The 17,196-nt window shown below is 43.4% G+C and overlaps 1 protein-coding gene across 1 annotated transcript; it reads left to right on the top strand.

Moving 5' to 3' along the window:
• Positions 1-4,231: 4,231 nt before the first annotated feature.
• On the top strand, positions 4,232-15,946 carry LOC311319479 (snake venom 5'-nucleotidase-like; the record flags this gene model as incomplete). The annotated part of the gene is made up of 9 exons (XM_084451039.1): positions 4,232-4,573; positions 4,883-5,105; positions 5,293-5,485; positions 6,040-6,233; positions 8,698-8,852; positions 9,918-10,026; positions 13,504-13,653; positions 13,952-14,152; positions 15,594-15,946. 9 exons carry the CDS (start codon positions 4,232-4,234, stop codon positions 15,755-15,757), a joined length of 1,731 nt encoding a protein of 576 aa, XP_084307165.1. The 3' UTR covers positions 15,758-15,946.
• Positions 15,947-17,196: the final 1,250 nt, after the last annotated feature.

Here is a 17,196-nt window from a genome sequence, read left to right as displayed (position 1 = left end):
TACCGACACATTTTCATGAAACTCGGTGGAGGGGTGTAGCAGTGTAGCATGGGCGAACTTAGAACTCATTAAATGTCGAATTTCGAAACGCCTCCGGCTAGACTCGCACATGTGACATAATTTATGCTGAGCACAGGATTGTGGGTCAGAATAGCCAGAAAAGTGTGCTGGCTTGCATACTGCAAAGTACCTGTACGCCCGGATGTAGTAGAACATCCTGGTATTTTTTCCATACTGCATGTGGCTTACTATGTATTGGGACATACAATACATTTTTGGCATACTATAGTATGGAAGTATGCGATTCAGAACGCAGACCATTTCTACTTTACTACTTTATGTTTTTTATTTCAGTGCAAGAGAGCTTCCCAACTTAAAACACATTTGATCACATTTTTCATATAAAGCGGCACTGCATTATGCAAGCAGAGTAACCTTCAGCATTGAACTCTGGAGGGTGTAGCCTACATACAGTACATTCCCAAAGACGCACAAGCTCAGAGATTCAGTTAAACAGCCTCCCAGGAGGCTCTACAAAAGTTGCTTGCTTGCTTAATTTAGAGACGCAATACAATGTAGAGTAACTGTATGCACATCTTCCTGTGCAAAAAATGTGTAACATGCACACACGAGTCGATACAGTAATATACTGTAGGCGTGTTTTGCGTGCGTGTTTGTGACTAAAATGGGTTTGTGGCGGCAACATAATTATCTCGTCTAGACCGGCAAAGGCAGGTTGGCACGACCTCCAAAACGAGCCTACAAATTTATCCTGTGTGACGAGCGATAGTACTGCGACAACGCCACCTACCGACTCGCACCCCGGGAACTATACAGTGAGGGAAATAATTATTTGATCCCCTGCTGATTTTGTACGTTTGCCCACTGACAAAGAAATTATCAGTCTATAATTTTACTTTAACTGTGAGAGACAGAATAACAACAACAAAAATAAAAAATAAAAACATTTCAAATGAGTTATAAATTGATGTGCATTTGATCGAGTGAAATAAGTATTTGATCCCCTATCAACCCGCAGGATTTCTGGCTCCCACAGACTGGTTAGTCCATGAGGCACACAAATTAGTCCTCTCCCTTTGTGCTCCTAATCTTGAGAGTGCTCCTAATCTCAGCTCGTTACCTGTATAAAAGACACCTGTCCACAGAAGCAATCAATCAATCGGATTCCAAAATCTCCACCATGGCCAAGACCAAAGAGCTGTCCATGGACGTCAGGGACAAGACTGGAGACCTGCACAAGGCTGAAATGCAGCTTGGTGAGAAGGTGACAACAGCTGGTGCGATTATTCGCAAATGGAAGAAACACAAAATAACTGTCAATCTCCCTCAGTCTGGGGCTCCACGAAAGATCTCGCCTTGTGGAGTTTCAATGATCATGAGAACGGTGAGGAATCAGCCCAGAACTACACGGGAGGATCTTGTCAATGATCTCAAGGCAGCTGGGACCACAGTCACCAAGAAAACAATTGGTAACACACTACGCCGCAAGGTCCCCCTGCTCAATGAACATCTGAATGATTCAGAGGAGGACTGGGTGGAAGTGTTGTGGTCAGATGAGACAAAAATCGAGCTCTTTGGCATCAATTCAACTCGCCTTGGCCGGGTTTCCCAAACGAGTTAAGAAGCACTTAACTCCAAAGTACTTCTTAACTCCCATACAAAGGGTTGCTTAAGAAGGGTTCCTTAAGAAGGTTGGTTCTTTATCGGGAAACCCGGCCCTTTTTTGGAGGAGGAGGAATGCTGACTATGACCCCAAGAACACCATCCCCACCGTCAAACATGGAGGTGGAAACATTTGTCCTCATTCCTGAACGCAGTTAAGAAAAGGTTAACAAGAAATGTCTTATCTCCACAGAACAGGATTTAAGAATGCGGAAATGCAGTCAGATTGGAGCGTTATTCAGCAAGGGCTGAATTTGAGAAATCCGAGGTGATTGCGTTCACATCAATTCAGACATCCTAGGCTTGAAATAATAATAATAATAATAATAATAGTAATAAATGAGAATATTTGTACCATTTCCAATTACGTTTCACATTTATAGTCATGATTCTACGAGGCATCATGGTGTCCTAAAATAAATAAAAGCACTACACAAACACTGCAAATGGCAGTGAATAAATAAATCAGCACTAAACTCAGTCGCTATAGGCTACTCACTCAGCACAACACCACCTTATATTCCATAGTCGTCAGAATGGACACATCTACATTCTGTAAAAAAAAAAAACGTGAATATCCATAACTAAAAATATATCATATAGGCCAGTATAGATGGGGCATATAAAGACCCACAAGTAGCCTACTAATGCATTTAACTAAACTGTACAATTTAATCTGCTCTCAGCACGTCCCATCCCTTTCATTAGGCTATATATTTTGCATTTTGTATTCAAGTACATACACGTCATGTTTTCTATTGTTTTGTATTGGGGGTTTTTCACCTTGCTTAAAGTCGCACAGAAACGGACGTTTGAGATCATCTAACTTCAGTAGTTTGACGTATTTCCGACGCAAACAAGCTATGAGGGTGGTACAATGTTTAGACGAATTTAAATTTAATTTAATTTAATTTAATTTAATTTAATTTAATTTAATTTAATTTAATTTAATTTAATTTAATTTAATTTAATTTAATTTTAAATTAGACAGATTCGATAGAAGGATAGCGTTGATTGACGGGTGGATGTCGTGAGATTACTGGCCTAAAATCTAAGGTACCTGTTGTCGTAATTGCACGTGACCTACCGTTTTCCAGGAAGTAAGAAATTACTGTACTTTGATATAAGATTACAACAAAAGTAGAATTTTGTAATTTTGGCGGTTTAAGAACACATTTCCACGCGTTCATGAATCCGGCGGGGATCTTTCGTAGGGTTGGTCTTACGAAAGACATGTAAGAAGACACTTAAGAAAATTTTCAGGAATGGGGTCTAAAGAGGAATGTGACAAAATCCCAGATGTGTGCAAACCTGGTGGCCAACTAAAAGAAATGTCTGCAGTGGCGTGCACAGACATTTTGGGGGGCAGGTGCTCAGTGAAAGATTAGGGCACCTTGCGCGGCGAGATGTTGACGGGGGGGGGGGGGGGGGGGGGTGCTGACAGATAATGGGCCACATACAGTAGGCCTACACTATTAAAGAAAAAAAAAAAAAACTTTCAAAAGGGCACTTGCCTTGTCCAGGGGGCAAAGGGCACGTGCTCTAGCACCACCTCGTGTCTATCTGTGCACGCCCCTGAATGTCTGAGTTGTGTTTTTCTGGACTTTTTCTGTTCTCACTGTTTAAAATAAACCTACCATAAAATTAGGCTATAGACTGATCATGTCTTTGTCAGTGGGCAAACTTACAAAATCAGCAGGGGATCATATAAAAAAAATTCCCTCACTGTAGCTAAATGGTTTCCCCTTAGCTCCATGAGTTTCCCAAACAGGCATTCTAGCAAATGAAGCGCAGAAGACATAATTCAGTTCACAACGTAGGCTATTTATTGATTAGGCTACCACAGTGTTTATAATGGCTAGACCTCTAAACAAAGGGTAGATCTCAGCTCAAAGAAAAAAATCTAACAAAGCTTACATGTCGGTCGGCGTGTTGAGGAATAGCCTACAGTAACTGGAAATAAGTAACTGTAGGCTATTACAGTAGGTCTATATGGCATGGTTAATATAAACAAGGCCTCTGCGGCAAAACAGCCGTGGCTCCTGTAGTGCAGGCAAAAGGATACATACATGTGTGTATCATACATAGCTTATTTGACCTCGGAAGACTGAGACCTCGGAAGATTAGAATGCCCCCCCCCCCGTACTATTACCTGGTGGTGGGCACGCCTGCCCCTCCAGCAGCTCGCGATGCACTCCCTTGATTTTGATACATTTCCACGGAGAACGGCCTATAGACAGGCCTAAACACCCCTACAGCAGAATACCATCCTCTCCCCACCTACCCAAAACAACATCCTCTCCCCACCTACACCAAACAACGGGAAGGGCGGCACTTCCCGAGCAGAAAGCAACCTTTCTAGTCGGCACCAGAGTTGGGTGGAAAATTCACCATCTGATAAAGGCAAACTGACTTGGACGGTACCTCCCCTGCAGACACGAGGACGCTCTCTTAAAGGGACGGTACTATAGTATACCCGTCACAGTATCAGTATAAACTTAAATCCGCCAGTTGCTGTCAACTCTTCTGCGCGTTTACGCACGCCGAGATGGGCATCTGGACCTCTCCGTGTCAGCGCGCACGCCTGGCTTTGCTCTTTCTCCCCGTGATCCTTGAAAGTGTTTCAGCTTTTGAGCTTACGCTGCTTCACACCAACGATTGTCACGGTCGGATTGAGGAGACGAGCCGGGAGTCGGGAAAATGTAGGTCTGGTGGTCTTTGCTTCGCAGGAGTGGCCAGGAGGTACACTAAAATAGCAGACATCCGGAGCAGGGAACGCAATGTGTTGTTGCTGGACGCTGGAGATCAGTTTCAGGGGACGGTCTGGTTCAACTACTACAAGGGCGCCGAGGCGGCACATTTTATGAATAGGCTCGGATACGATGCTATGGTATGGCACGCATTCAAGACTCGAGTTTTTATTGGCTCGCCTGCGAAACCTTACACCCGTCAAGTTAACTGAGCCGATTTTATGAGCCAGGTTCAGTGCTTGACTATGGCTATTTGATAGCCTACTTGAAAGTTGATTCATAATCCATATTTATGCAAGCAAGTGTGCATGCATGCATGCACGCACGCACACACACACACACACACACACACACACTCGCACAAACAGTAAAAGATTAGACAAAACAGTATCAACTGTGCAAAAAAATCGGTTGATATACTGTACAGATTGTTTCCTGGTCCCACACAGGCTTTCGGGAACCATGAGTTTGACAACGGGGTGGAGGGTCTGCTCAGTCCATTCCTGAGGGATGTCAACTTCACGGTGCTCAGTGCCAATGTCAAGGCAGACCAGACGCTGGCCCCAGTCATCAGCGGCTACTACCAGACCTACAAGGTGTTCACTGTGGGCGCGGAGAAGGTGGGCGTGGTGGGTTACACCACAACAGAAACCCCAGACCTATCCCTACCAGGTAAGCTACATAGAAATAGTCCATTTAATGTAAACACACTTCTTTTTACAAGGTATTCTTTATTTGACTGTTTGAAGACATGCCATTTAGTAGACATTTTTTGTCCAACTTGACCAACATGTGAATATATTTCATATAGTCAGCTTATAGCACGTAGGTGAACCCATTGCCTCTGTCCACTCATTAGGTCCACACCTGAGGTTTGAGGATGAGGTGGAGGCTCTACAGGTGCAGGTGGATAAACTGATGACTCTGAGGGTCAATAAGGTCATCGCTGTAGGTCACTCCGGGTTCCAGGTGGATCAAACCATCGCCAAGCGAGTGAGGGGTGTAGATGTGGTCATCGGAGGACATTCCAACACTTTCCTCTACACAGGTAAGTAAGGAACTAACAACTTATCTGTCTTCCTCATTCTTTCTCTCTTTCCTTCTGGGTACGCATGTAAAACAAGATACGACAGAAATCTGAAAATACAGGTTAAATGTCACAGAAGTCAAATTCGAAAACAAAGCACAAGCAGTTAGAAGTTAGCTCTTCCTCTTTCTTCCTGTATCGCTCCCTCTCTCGTTCTCTCTGTCCCACCCCCTCCATCTCACTCCCTCCATCCCTCCCTCTCTCTCTCCTCTCTGGCTTCTGTGGACATTTTAAAAGGCAGCTGAAGACCCGTCTGTTTAGACAGGCTAGCCATGTGTGTCTGTATTTCTATGTTACTGTCCTGGCTCTGTAATTTATTGTACTTTTTTCTGATGTTCTGTGTTTTTAATTCTGTGAAGCACTTTGTGACCTGTGTGTATGAGAAGTGTTATACTAAATAAACTTTAAGCCTACTTACTTTACTCTCTCGCTCTCCCTTCTCTCTCTCTCCCACCCCCTCTCTCCATCTCTCTCCCTCCATCTCTCTCTCTCTCTCTCTCCCTCCCTCCTGGCAGGCAGCGCCCCGTCCTCTGAGGTTCCAGAGGGTCCATACCCATTCATGGTGCGGTCAGAGGATGGCAGGGATGTCCCGGTGGTCCAGGCCTTTGCTTTCGGGAAATACCTGGGATACCTGAAGGTGACCTTTGACCCAGAAGGGAAGGTGGTGAAGGCTGCTGGGAACCCCATCCTGCTAGACAACAGCATACCCCAGAGTAACTTGCCTGTCTACCTGTCTGTCTGTTAGTCTTGACCATCTGTCTGTCTGGACTGTCTACCTGTCTGTCTGTCTGTCTGTCTACCTTTCTGGACTGTCAGGGGCTGTCTACCTGTCTGTCTGCGGGTTTGCCTGTCTGTGTGTCTACCTGTTGTTGTGAACATTTCTGTCACAGAGTATTGTTCAGGAGAGATTCAATGCAAAACGTTCTAAGTTTAACAAAGTTTATTATATGCAAGCATGCAAGCAGCACAGTAGTCACATACAACACATGCAAACAGCGCAATAACATACAAACACCCCCAATAACCCGTCTCGAGAAGGAGACCGTCAAATCTCAGCTGCTTCATGCACACAGCAGTCTGCAATTTGAGAAATGGCGGCCCAGATCTGCGGTTACAGTCAACATTTAAACATTTAAAATAAGAAACCTTGGTGTCTCAGTTACTTCCCAGCCTTCGCTTCCCACCCCCCAGTCTAGCTGGATTCCTGTTTTGTCGACAGAGAGACTGGCATGGCTGGGGTGCGAGCAGAGACAGTTACTTCTTCAAAAACAGCATTCTTTCTGTAGCCAAGGTGTGAGAGGCCAGTTCTGTGGCCTAAACAGCAGACATAAAGAGATCTAACTCTGGTCTAGAATGTCAAATTAATTTAAATAATATCTAATAACAAATAATTTCCTTTACACTGTCTGTCTACCTTTCTGGACTGTCTGTCTGCCTGTCTGTTTGGAATGGCTGTCTGCCTCTGCCTCCCTGCCTGCCTGTCTGTCTGTCTGTGCCTGTCTGCCTGTCTCCCTGCCTGTCTGCCAGGACTGTGTATCTGTCTGACTGTCTTGCTGTCTGTCTGGACTGATGTATGTCTGGAGAGGATTTGTTATAGTCAGCAATCTAGTGTATTCTGTCGCTTGGAATCCAAAACATGTTCCCATAAATTCCATATATCATTATACATTATCAGCATCATAGACCATAGACATGTTGTGGCTCGGTGTTGCCTGGAGGGAGGGAGGGAGAGAGAGAGCGAGGGAGAGAGAGAGAGAGATCGGGAGAGAGATGGAGAGGGGGTACGAGAGAGAGAGAAGGGAGAGCGAGAGTAAAGTAAGTAGGCTTAAAGTTTATTTAGTGTAACACTTCTTATACACACAGGTCATGAAGTGCTTCACATAATTAAAAACACGCAGAACATCAGAAAAAAAGTACAATAAATTACAGAGCCAGGACAGTAACAAATACAGACACACATGGCTAGCCTGTCTAAACAGACAGGTCTTCACCTGCCTTTTAAAATGTCCAGAGGCCAGAGAGGAGCGAGAGAGGGAGGGATGGAGGGAGTGAGATGGAGGGGGTGGGAGAGAGAGAATGAGGGGGAGAGAGATGGGGGTGCGAGAGGGAGATATACAGGGAGAAAGAGGAAGAGAGAACTTCCTGTGAATCTTGTGAGAGGGAGAGATACTTCTAACTGCTTGTCTTGTTTTCTGTTTTCTAATTTCATTTATGTGAATTTTGCCCTGCATTCTCAGCTTTCTGTCACATCTTGTTTCAGAAGGAAAGAGAGAAAGAATGAGAAAGACAGATAAGTTGTTAGTTCCTTACTTACCTGTGTAGAGGAAAGTATAGGAATGTCCTCCGATGACCACATCTACACCTCTCTCTCGCTTGGCGATGGTTTGATCCACCTCGAACCCAGAGTGACCTACGCCGATGACCTTACTGATCCCCAGTCATCAGTTTATCCACCTGCCCCTGCAGAGCCTCTGTCTGTCTGTCTGTCTGTCTGTCTGTCAGTCTCTCTTGCTGTCTATCTGGCTTGCCTGTCTGTTTGTCTGCCTGCCTATCTGGACTGCCTGCCTGCCTGTCTATCTGCCTGTCTGGACTGATGTATGTCTCGAGAGGATTTGTTGGTAACACTTTATTTTAGGGGGTTAGATTTTGTGTGATTTTAAGGTGGAAAGGCAGAACAGAACACTTCTTGCTGTGAGGTGGCAGTACAAAGCACCAAGCCACAACACGTCTATGGTCTATGACGTTGATGATACAGGCACAATGAAAAATGGAATATATGGGAGCATGTTTTGGATTACAAGCGAGACAATACACTAGATTGCTGACTATAATAAATCGGTAACACTTTATTTTAGGGGGTCGAAATTACCTAGTGATTTCCTAGTAATAAGGTGGTAATTACCGTGTGAAATTACCTAGTAATTTCCTCATAATAAGGTGGTAATTATGAAGTAATTTCTTAGAAACTAGGTTGAAATTACCTAGTAATTTCCTAATAATAAGGTGCTAATTATCAAGTTATTTTGTATTTTAATAAGGGGGTGATATACTAGTAATAAGGTGGTATTTTATCAAGTAATGTAATATAAATAAGGTGACAGTAAGCAGCAGTAATGTCAACGTAATGAGGTGATACAACTCCTTGTAAAGTGGAGTGTGTGTGTGTGTGTGTCTCAGACCCGGCAGTTCTAGCGGAGGTGGAGGAGTGGAAGAAGAACCTGGCCCAGTACTCGTCCCAGTACGTGGGAAAGACCTTGGTTTTCCTCGACGGCACCTTCGAGGAGTGTCGCTTCAGGGAATGTAACCTTGGTAACCTAATCTGCGACGCCATGGTGAGTGACCGTTGCACGGTGGCATTCTTCCTTATCCTGTCATCAACCAATCAGATTCAGAGAATCGTTCACCTGCAGACCAGTGGGTGGCTCTGTGATTTGGTTGTGTAAATGGAAATACCGCCTCTATTATGCTGAGACACAGATGAACTAAGCAGCTGTTGTTCTGTTCTGTGCTGAGTTTATGGTCCTAATGTTTACTCAACTGTTGTCTCTGGATTTGAGTTTGATAATTGACATTCAACAAAAACAGCAACAAACACATTTGATTTGTCACGCGGTGAGACACATGCACATCACACGGTGTAGAGCATCCACTGCTCTTAACCCATCCCGACGTCCTTCCCCCAAGGGCAGCCGGGAGAAGACAGTAGGCAGCGTGCATGGGGACGCACCCGGGGGGGCAAGAAAGTGCTCCTGTCCATCTGTCCAGGAATGGACAGCGTTAGCGATCTGTTCTTCTCCATGTGTTTCTGATATTGGGTTCTTTGAGAGGAAACCCTTGCGAACATGGGGAGAACATGCAAACTCCGCACAGAAAGGCCCAAAGACTTCTGGCTGTGAGGCGACAGTACCTAGTACCTTACGAGATAAGTTAGGCCATCTTTATAGGCCTACTTATAGGAAGGGGGACAGGAGAGAGGAACAAGGGAGGAAGAAGGGCGGTCTCCGATCCCCCGCTTTGGTTTCGAAATCGGACTCTTTTTTTCACACACCACCACACCAAGAGATCAGTTCCACAGGAAACACTGATAGTAGGATTTAACAAAATAAACGCACAGCAACAACAGTTGTCAAATCCTAATGCCAAGAAGCCTGTGTGAAAATGCCTACAGTTACAAGGGCATGCCTGTACAAGTCCCTGTAATAACCTAGAGAGAGCCAAGAACTAGAACCAGTTAAAGTTAAGTTGCTATTGCAGAATCCATCACTTCTTCTTTCATCTGTAGACGCTCAACACAATGCAAAGATACTTGTTGAGTTTAGGTCACTTAAGTATTTGTCACCATATATCCAATCTTAGAACAGCTTCTGACTGCGTTTTGTAATGGCTTGTTCCCCTAGGTTCACCACAACATTAAATACGCTGATGAAGTGCAGTGGAACCATGTCGGGTTGTCTATCCTCAACAGTGGAGCAATAAGAAATTCAATAGATGATCGCCACAACAATGGTGCGTCTCATTTCTGCCTGAAACCTATTCATCCCATACACTCACTGTAGCTTACTGTCGTTGTGATCAGTGCAGTGTCTTGTGTTGCAGAAAATGAACACTGCTGAACATGTTATACTGTAAACTGAACCCCCAGTAATGCTTTATTTGAAGCGGTGCGCATAAGACTGCCATGATGCTGTCATGACACTGTCATGACAATGACATGACACATGAGGAATCTTTATGACTGTTTATGACTTGTCATTAAGTGTTATTCGGTCAATTATGCAATTTCTAATGCAAAGTTGACATTGTTTGAGATGTCTTTGTTATGATAACTTGACATTAACCACGACGACATAACCTGTCATAAATGTGACCTAGCAGGCCTAATTATCAAAAATAATGTCAACTTCACATTAAAATTACATAATTGACCGAATGAAACTTAATGACAACATTCATTAAGATTTATTCATGTTTCATGTCAATGGGCCTCATTCACCAACGAATTTAAGAATTTCTTGGGAAGCATTTCTTTTTAAACTTCATTAACGCCATTTCCAAGAAGATTCTGGCATTCATCAATGTTCTCACATGTGGGAACTAAGAACAGAATCTACGAATACGGAAGAGCAATCTTAAAGGTTGATGCTAGAATGGACGGGCTGGAGGGCGAGGGGGAGGGAACTCCGCCGCACGTCATCAAATGCTCACAGCGGCATCAACCAATCACAGCAACGTATGGTTTCTGGCAAATTTCTACATGTAGGACTGCACTCGCGCTAATCAACTGCCTGAACGTCAAGAAATACCTCCTTTCAGTTAAAATGTGGTTACAACATCAATGTGTCACAAAACATACATTTGTTTTGATAATCTGTATTAGTTCAAGCTAGAAAGAGAAACGATATCAAATGAAGGGTCCTTGATATTGTAGTGCTCAGGATTATGAAGAACGAGGCAAACAACTTCTCTTATATAGGCTACAGGCAACTGCGTGTACAACAGAAAAAGGATATATACAATAATAATTTCATAATGACCGCTGCAAGATTGTATCAATAACCATTTGTAATCTGATTATAAGATAATTATTGTTATAAAGGGTTACTGACCATCATATTGATGTATTTAACTCTATATTTCATATAAAACCCAACCCACAACACTGAGGCTAGTTAACAGCTAACGTTACCTGACTTTGCTAGCTGTTGATTTCTTTACCTTTGGCATTGTAATGCTGGTCCACATTGTAAGAAATAAGCTTAGTCCTCGACTCTTCCTCCACTCCTTTAATGAACTCGGCGGTGGTAGCAAATTTCTGAAAGGGATTGCAGCAGTGGCGATTGCTCCTATAAACCAGGGTAAGGCTGGCTTACCCATACAAATCCAAATAAAACTAGATTTGTGCGCCTTCTGTCAGTGAAAGAATGCAAGAAAATCGATTTTCAGACTGTTTTTGATTTAAATGTGTCTTGTATTCTGCCATATCGCTTCATTTTCATCCGTGTTTAGCGTTTTGGTAGTGCTCCGTCACCCCCTACAGTCCTCATGGAAATACAGTCCACGTTACGGTCCGTTGACAGCTGTTTTACTAGCTAGTCATTCACTTAAAGGAGAATGCTTGTTTTTGACAACCTGGACCTTATTTACGGCATATTATAAGACGTTTGACTCACCGAGATAACTTTGGTGTAATTCGGAGGCCTGTAGAAGAAATTTAAAATCCAGCGTGAGCCAAGTATATCCATGTAATGGCGGCTGATGGGGCACTGAGAATGCAGCTTCTAAAAAATCTATTTTCTGCCGGTTGTTTTTCATCAATCTGTCTTTATGAATCGCTAGTTGTGCTTACATAGAGCGTAGGCCTGTTGTGGTTTTTCACATGCCTCTGTAATATGATCTTTAGAAACGTCTTTAGAAACGAAATAGCTTCCCCACTTGCTCCAGCACGCATGCGCACAGCTTAACTTACATGACTACCAAGTTATACAACACATTAATACTAGGGCTGGGTATCTATACTGATTTCCAAAAATGAATGAATTAATGAATTAATGAACTATTCATTCCTTCATTTATTCATTCATTCATTAAATAAAAGACACGCCTTAATACAGAGCTATAACGTTACCTGTATCAACCTCGTCCTCATCATCACCCATCCGACGTGACTTCTGTACATTAATCAGCAGTAGGCCTACCAAAGACTTTTCATTCATGTTCATCTGTCGGCTTCCCATCCACTAAATATTAACAGGTTCAACTATTATAAGCCCCATTCAACTCTGCCTGTACAGCTAGATAAACTCTGACCACTAGACAGGGGCGTAGGTTTGATTTGAGCTTTGGTAGGGACACACTGGGTTGTTGTTTCACATAGTCTGGATTGAATCTGGGTGGTGGCCGAATTAGATTAATTTCCGTCGCCACTGATTGGGCAATGTGACAACGAATGACAAGGTTTATCCACAAAACCTACATCTGTTGAGTCAGACTATAATCTCACCTGTAACCCTGATGCATCTTCTGCCTCTCCTGATCCTGCCTTTCTGCTGCTTTGACCCCAAAAAATTACAATGTCCATTTATTTTTCTTTAATCTTTTTTTCTGGTGGCATTTTGCCCTCCACTCACCATCTATCATAAAAGGGAAATGATTGACAATATCAAACTACTTGCAGACAGGAAACACTCTTTTCCGTGTAGCCTACAGCCTATTCTTTGTAGCATATGAAATATGAACATATGCATCTTTCTAAAATGGGTAGTTACAGCCCTTGATTGTGATTGGCTGAGACGTGTTCCAAGCCCGACGGTATCGGCCGACGGCCTGTACCCAGCAAGCCAAATGACGTAATGACGACGTCTTTCTGAGTCGTCTCTGAAAGACGTCGCCATGACTTGCTGGGATTGCTGTAAAATGAGTTATGATTGTGTTTACTTCAAATCAACAGTTGTATAACATTATAGGATTGCAATACTAGGCTATAATATTTGTATCATTTAACTTAATGGTTTTCATTATTTTACTACGTGAGAGTGCTGTCTGTCCAGCGCGCCAGGTCCAACTGTGTGCTCTTCTCCGGATACAGCGTTAACTGAAAGAGTAGCCTATCACCCCATGCATTTTACTGACGCTGCTTAATATGACAGGTGGAGTCCGGTCTTTAGATATTCTTTTGGGCATGTCGCGTTGACTGTGTAGGCTATTTAATAGGTTACTTTTTTTTTTAGACTGTAGGCTATTGTATATTGTAGATTCTATCACTTTGAGATTCTGCACTGTTCTGCCTTGCTATGTTTATGAACCAAGGCAGAACAGTGCAAAATGTCAATGTGATAGAATCTACAAAATATTCTCGTAGTAGGAAGTCTACTTGGCTAAATTAAAATCGGATTGATTGATTGCTTTTTTCCCCCCGCAGTAACTCTATACACAATGCCTTTTGTTTATGGTGTGCTGTATGATGCTATGATCTGTGTGCTCCAGGTACCATAACCATGGAGGAGGTGCTCTCAGTCTTACCATTCGGCATTACCATGGACCTGGTCCTGCTGAAGGGCTCCACACTGAAGAAGGCTTTCGAACACTCAGTCAGGAGATATGGCAGCAACACTGGGGAATTCCTCCAAGTCTCAGGTACCAGTCAGCCAGTGAGAAACCAGACAGTGAGGGATCAGCCAGCAAGGAACCAGGCAGTAAGGAACAAGGCAGTAAAAAAAAACAGGCAGTAAGGTACCAGGAAGTACAGTACCAACCAGTAAGGAACCAGCCAGTAAGGTACCAGGAAGTAAGGGATTAGTTTGGACACTGTTCTGTAGTGTATACTGAGACATTTGTAAGGCGTGTTTTGAATTGCTCTCTCTCTCTCTCTCTCTCTCTCTCTCCCTTTGCACAATGAGAGAAACCCCTGCATTGTCTCCTGCCCTCCCTACAGGAATCCATGTGGAGTTTGACGTCTCCCGGCCGGCTGGGGAACGGGTGACTGCCCTGAGCCTGCGGTGTACCCAGTGTCGGGTGCCCAGATATGAGCCCCTGGACCTGGAGAAGAACTACAGGCTGGTCCTGCCCTCCTACATGGTAGACGGAGGAGACGGCTTCTCCATGATCAAGGAGGAGAAACTGAAGCATGACACTGGTGAGCTATAATAATATAATAATAATCTTTATTTATAGAGCACATTTCAGACACAACGTGCCTCTCAATGTGCTTTACACAACATAATAAATACAAAATGCAAATACAATAGACAACAGAAAAACACAAACGTAAAATTCAGGCATGAGAAAACAATGTAAAATAGGAATGACATTATGCTAACAAAATTAAAAACCTGCATTGTTATTACTCAGTGGGGAAATGCCCTTTTGAACAGGTAGGTCTTCAGATTTTTCTTGAATGTATCCACGGTGGCAGAGTTAAGTTAAGTTAAGTCTAGTGGAAGCTTCATTTGACCATCCGCGCCTAACCAGGTCTCAGTCAAGCATATAGCATCTAAATGTTTATCCTGAATAAGATAATTTACTATAAAAGATTTGTTTGTCTATGACCGGACATTCCAGACGGCCATATTTAGCATGGTTTGAGCCACTGGAGTTGTGGGCAATGGAGCTGGGTAATATAGAGTGGACTGTAGTGGCACAACTAAAAGATTATCCCGTTGGACATTAGAATATATAGTTTTTGAACTCCTATTTTTGATCAGGACAAGGGTATTCTGCGGTTCCTGGGTGCTCACCGATCCACACCCACCATGTGCCACTGTACCAGTCCAGACTAGTCACGTGGGCCCCAAGTACCTCAGGTAACTCGGGTGCAATGGATTTGTCCCGAAAGTCTAAATTCTACTGCGTTTCTCACAAAATAGTGTGGACAAACAAAACTATGACTGGAACGGCAATGTGATAAACCTCTGTGTCTTAAGCCCCAGACGCACTGGAAGAGTCTGACGCTAGCGTTTTGAAGAACACCAATTGTTTTAAATGGCCTATCACGCACCAAAAGCATTTTGTGGCGAGTCAAACTGCCTTGACGCTTCTACTCTGAACTTCGAACATCTGGAGAACATCTGGACCAACCAACCACACTTTCTCTTGCTCGTGAGGTTAGGGTGTCTCCTCCTGCCTCCTCTTTCTCTGCTTCTCTTTCTCATGTTCATGAATGTCACTCTCTTCTCTCTACCTAACCTCATTCAGTAAACAATTAGTTCATACTTTTGAATGAATTATCAAAGTAATCATTTTACTCAACAGTAAGTGAAAAAGTAACATGATAATGAACGTCCATTACTGAATATAATTTAAGTTTCCCAATTCATAGCATAATGTTATTAGGGAACTAACTATATTTCTCCAAATGCAATGCTAAGTCCATACTGAGGCAGAACTGCATGCTGGTGATGTAAGGTATGGATTTCACTGGGAAACAGCTGGTGTTAAGATTAGCCTTCTGGACACTCTGGGTCTGTCAAACAGCTGTTTCTCTGAGCCAGCACACAAACATTCACCTATTAAGTGTAAACAAACCTTTAAACGCCCTGACCATGAAGACAGCCTGATGGCTCTTCTCTCCCCTGCAGGTGACATGGACATCTCGGTGTTCTCCAGCTACCTGTCTGCCATGAAGCGTGTGTACCCAGCGGTCGAGGGCCGCATTCGGGTCAGAAACTCTGCCGTGTCTGCTGCCGCCAGCCGCTGTCTGGCTCTGCTGAGCCTGTTCTGGTCCATATCCACATTTCCCTGAGGGACAGACCAGCATATACAACAGCCCTGGAATCTGGAATCCCTCAGGGTGTGTGTGTGTGTGTGTTGGGGGGTCATGGTAACACACACACCTTGTGGATCAAAATAAGCAAGTGAATGTATTTAGTAGACCTAGGCCATCACAACTTGCAAATACTGTTTAGCACTTGGGTTTGACTTACCCATTGCAGAGTAACCAATGGGTCATTCTTATAAGTTCCAGTTGTGAGACAAATGAAATGCACCTCAATGAAGGTCCAGTTCTGCTCCAGACCATAAGAGAGATTGGTGTACTGTTTACCTCTTTGGGTAGAGGGGGGAGGGGGGGGAAGAGAGATCCTCTCCTGCTCTACTATGGTGCCAGCGACTAGGGGTATTTATATGTTTGAATATTCAGAAGCTGAATGTCTTTTTGAATATTATACCATATGTAAATTAACATACACAAGCCATTGCCTTTTGCATTGTATATGTTCTATAACATTCTATTTCTGTTTCGTAATGTTCACTGACATCTTGACTGCCATGTAAACAAGTGCTGTATCTGTGCCAGTGTTTCACCTGGACAGAAGCTCCCCAGGGATGAACACCAGGACCCTTCATATTCCACTGCATACGCTATACAGTGTAGGCTACTATACTGAAAAAGTTGTTTTGCCTATTCAGCTTTCCCAAAGAGTGTGTATGATTTTTTTTTTTATTACAAGGCGTCCTTACCACCATTTAAGAGTATAACTTTGAGTGTCACTTTCAAGGTTTTCTGACCGGTCTTGTGAGGACGAGCAGCTGCGATCTTTCAGATGAGTCACATGTGGGTCAGACAGGGTTGACAGCCTGAGGAATCTTAAACACGCCCTCCCACGTACACCGCACACACTTCTGTTTTAGTTCTAACGAGGTAAATGCAGCCTGCTTCACAGTAAAACACATACTTTTATATCAATAAATATTTTTGTATCTTAAATACCTTATCATGAGTACTCTCAATGACATCCTTCATTTCCAGTGTTATTCTCACAAGTAATTCACATTATAGAAAACTGCTACAGGGTTATAAAAGGACAGATTATGGAGAGTTACAGTAGCAGGAAGAATGATCAAAGGTCACAGCGGTACCACAGGCCAGGTGCAGTATATTTACAGTTATACATGAATGGGTTCCCTAAAAACAGATTAAAGGTAGGATAGGTGATCTCGGAGAAACCAGGAAGTGTAAGCTACTGTAGATGCACTTCCTTTGATCAAATCTAATATGCGAGTCATGCAAGCAGGAGCGCTCCGAAGTCCCGGCGTGAAATGAGCTTCTCAGTCATATTGTCATAAATGAATCGGTCTGAATCAAAACATTTTGTCCCACTGCTTCTCTTCGTAAATCAGACCGACTTTGCTCACTCTACTCAACTACCAGGAAGAGTCAGCTAGATATTGAAAATCCAACCA

This window comes from Borostomias antarcticus (assembly GCF_949987555.1).
Source record: "Borostomias antarcticus genome assembly, chromosome: 16".
Classification (NCBI taxonomy): domain Eukaryota; kingdom Metazoa; phylum Chordata; class Actinopteri; order Stomiiformes; family Stomiidae; genus Borostomias; species Borostomias antarcticus.
Note: the sequence above shows the minus strand (reverse complement) of the source record. Positions and strands in the feature narration are given on the sequence as shown.